Genomic DNA, 2,897 nt, shown 5'->3' with positions numbered 1-2,897 from the left:
ATTAGGGAGGGGGTGTTCGACCAAGCGCAAGCAAAAGTGCGTGCGAGATTGAAGAACTAAACGCAATTGGAAGATCAAGTCTTGATCAAGGCTTGGGAATCTGTGTCTCTTGATGCGTGCACCGGCACTGACCAAACCGGCAAGCAGTATTGGCAAAGGATAGAGGATCAGTTCTTTCGAATGATGGCAAAGTATCCCTCAAGGACGCCACACACCTATAGGTCACTCCAAGGTCGTTGGGATGTGATCAAGCCGATTTATAGCCGTTGGAGTGGTTACTTGAAGCAAGTCCGCAATGTACCTCCAAGTGGTACCGTTGAAGCCGATTATGTGAGTTTGTTTTCACGTCCCAAGTAGTGCAAATGATTTGTAGCCGTTGGAGTTATTGCATGTGACATACTTTGACATTGTTTTCATTTTGTAGGACAAAATTGCGCAAGAAAGGTACAAGGACATGGAAGCTTTCAATGGCAAGTCATTTACACTAGAGCATTGTTGGAAATTGCTTCAAAATAGCGAGAAGTGGATGTTGATTGACAAAGAATCCCCACCAAAGAGAGGTTCACTCACCAAGATGGATGATGATGATGGCCCAAGAAACAAGAACGCGCCCGATGGAAACAAGAAGGCCAATAACAAGATCAAGAGGGAAGCGGAGGCATCAAGCTTGCGGGACAAGATAGATGCCATGGTGCAATCAAATGAGTTGATGATGGCCAAGACGTTGGAGGCAAAGAATGAGTTGGTCGACAAGAAGGCGCAAGAGAAGCAAGAAAAGTAGCAATTACTCAAGGAAGAGGGGTTGCGCAAGGCCGCCATTGAGGAGAGAAGAGCCTTTGCCGAGGAGAACAAGGCCTTGGCCAAGCTTCTTCAAGAGGAGAACAAGATCATGACGATGAACTGCAATGACATGGACGACGTCACCAAAGAATGGCATGATATTGCAAGGAGGAGAATCTTGGAGAGAAGGAAGCAAGCGGCGACAGGTGGTGGCTTCGGTGGTGGTGGTGGAGAGTGACGATGATGATGATGATGATGATGATGATGATGATGATGATGATGATGATGATGATGATGGTCCTGGAGGTGGTGGTGGCTTCGGTGGCTTCGGTGGCGATGGTGGAGAGTGATGATGATGATGATGGTCATGAAGGTGGTGGTTTTTGCATGAGATTCTTTTGGGTCATGGACAAAAACTATGTTAATTTTTCACGTAAACTATATTTGATTGTTCGAATTTGCAGCCGTTTATCAGAATTACTGTCAAATTGTCAAATTTGTTTTTTTTTATTTAAGGGCTGGTGCGGGCTGCGGCAAAACAGACTCCGGAAGACGGAACAATTCGGCCGCAACCCATCTCAATTCTCAAAACATGTTTTCCGCGGTCTTGTCCTTATTTTAAAGGTCCGCGCAATAATGGATTTGCAACTGCTACGATAACCCATCACAGAACCTGGCCAGCTCTCTCCTCGTTACACCGCTTGCCGTCTTGCACTACGCCGCGAAGCCAAAGGCCGCCGCCCGCCGTCCGCCGTCATGGACGCAGGCTCCGAGATCGTGTACGAGATGCCCGGGTTCATACGCATCCACAAGAGCGGCCGCGTGGAGCGCTTGCAAGGCACCGAGACCGTCCCTCCCTGCCCCTCCGGTGACCCCGCCAACGGCGTCGCCTCCAAGGACGTCGTCCTTGACCCGGCGGCCAACGTCTCCGCCCGTCTCTACCTCCCCGCCGCCGGCGCGGCGGAGCCTGGAAAGAAGTTCCCCGTTGTCGTCTACTTCCACGGTGGCGCGTTCGTTGTCCACACAGCGGCCTCACCGATCTACCACAAGTACGCCGCCTCCCTCGCCGCCGCGGCGCCCGCCGTCGTCGTCTCCGTCGACTACCGTCTCGCTCCGGAGCACCCCCTCCCGGCCGCGTACGACGACGCCTTCGCGGCCCTCAAGGCGGTCGTCGCCGCGTGCCGCCCGGACGGCGCCGAGCCCTGGCTCGCCGCGCACGGCGACGCCTCCCGCGTCGTCCTCGCCGGCGATAGTGCCGGCGCCAACATGGCGCACAACACGGCGATGAGGCTCCGGAAGGATGGCATCGAGGGCTACGGCGACAAGGTCAGCGGTGTCGCGCTCTTGCATTCCTACTTCTGGGGGACTGAACCGGTGGGCGGCGAGTCCCCGGACGCCGCCTTCTTTTACCCCGGCGACGTGGAGCGCGTGTGGGATGTGGCCTGTGGTGACAAGTTCGGCCGTGATCACCCGTACATCAACCCGGCGGCGTCGCCGGAGGAGTGGCGCCAGCTCGGGTCCGGCCGCGTGCTGGTCACCACGGCGGAGTTGTGCTGGTTCGTGGAGAGGGCGCGCGCGTACGCGGAAGGGATCAAGGCGTGCGGGTGGGCCGGCGAGCTCGAGTTCTACGAGACCAAGGGCGAGAGTCACACCTACTTCCTGTTCAATCCCGACTGCGACGATGCCGCCAAGGAGCTCGCCGTCGTGGCCGACTTCGTCAGGCGCTGCTGAGTCTGCTTCGCTTGCTCATCCAGTGAGTGATTGTGATTCAGTAATAAAGGAACACCTACTGTAATTTCTACGAATTCGGTAATTGATTGCACTTGTGAGTTGCAACACGAACGGAAACAATTTTTGCTCCTCTGAATCAGTTGCTAATTGCAGCTTCATTGCATAGTTGAAGCAAAACGGACTGAACTGTAAGCTGTTTTGGTTGTGGTGCCTGTAGAATTTCCTCTGAAACACCTGTAGAATTTCCTTGTGCTTTCTGTTGCGGTGCCTGTAAGCTGTTTTGTAGCACCTGTATCTGCCGTTTTCAGTTCATTGTTGTTCTTTCCAGTTGTATGGGCCGATGTAATTCCTGGCCAGTTGATGGCTTCATTAATTCAAAGCCAGGC

The 2,897-nt window shown here is 54.0% G+C and overlaps 1 protein-coding gene across 1 annotated transcript; it reads left to right on the top strand.

Annotated features, from left to right (window-relative positions):
- Nucleotides 1–1,447: 1,447 nt before the first annotated feature.
- Nucleotides 1,448–2,897, top strand: LOC123049700 (probable carboxylesterase 12). Its single transcript, XM_044472586.1, has one exon. The coding sequence runs from the start codon at nt 1,537–1,539 to the stop codon at nt 2,509–2,511; it is 975 nt and encodes a 324-aa protein (XP_044328521.1). The 5' UTR covers nt 1,448–1,536; the 3' UTR covers nt 2,512–2,897.

This window comes from Triticum aestivum, chromosome 2D (genome assembly GCF_018294505.1).
Source record: "Triticum aestivum cultivar Chinese Spring chromosome 2D, IWGSC CS RefSeq v2.1, whole genome shotgun sequence".
NCBI classification, from domain to species: domain Eukaryota; kingdom Viridiplantae; phylum Streptophyta; class Magnoliopsida; order Poales; family Poaceae; genus Triticum; species Triticum aestivum.
Note: the sequence above shows the minus strand (reverse complement) of the source record. Positions and strands in the feature narration are given on the sequence as shown.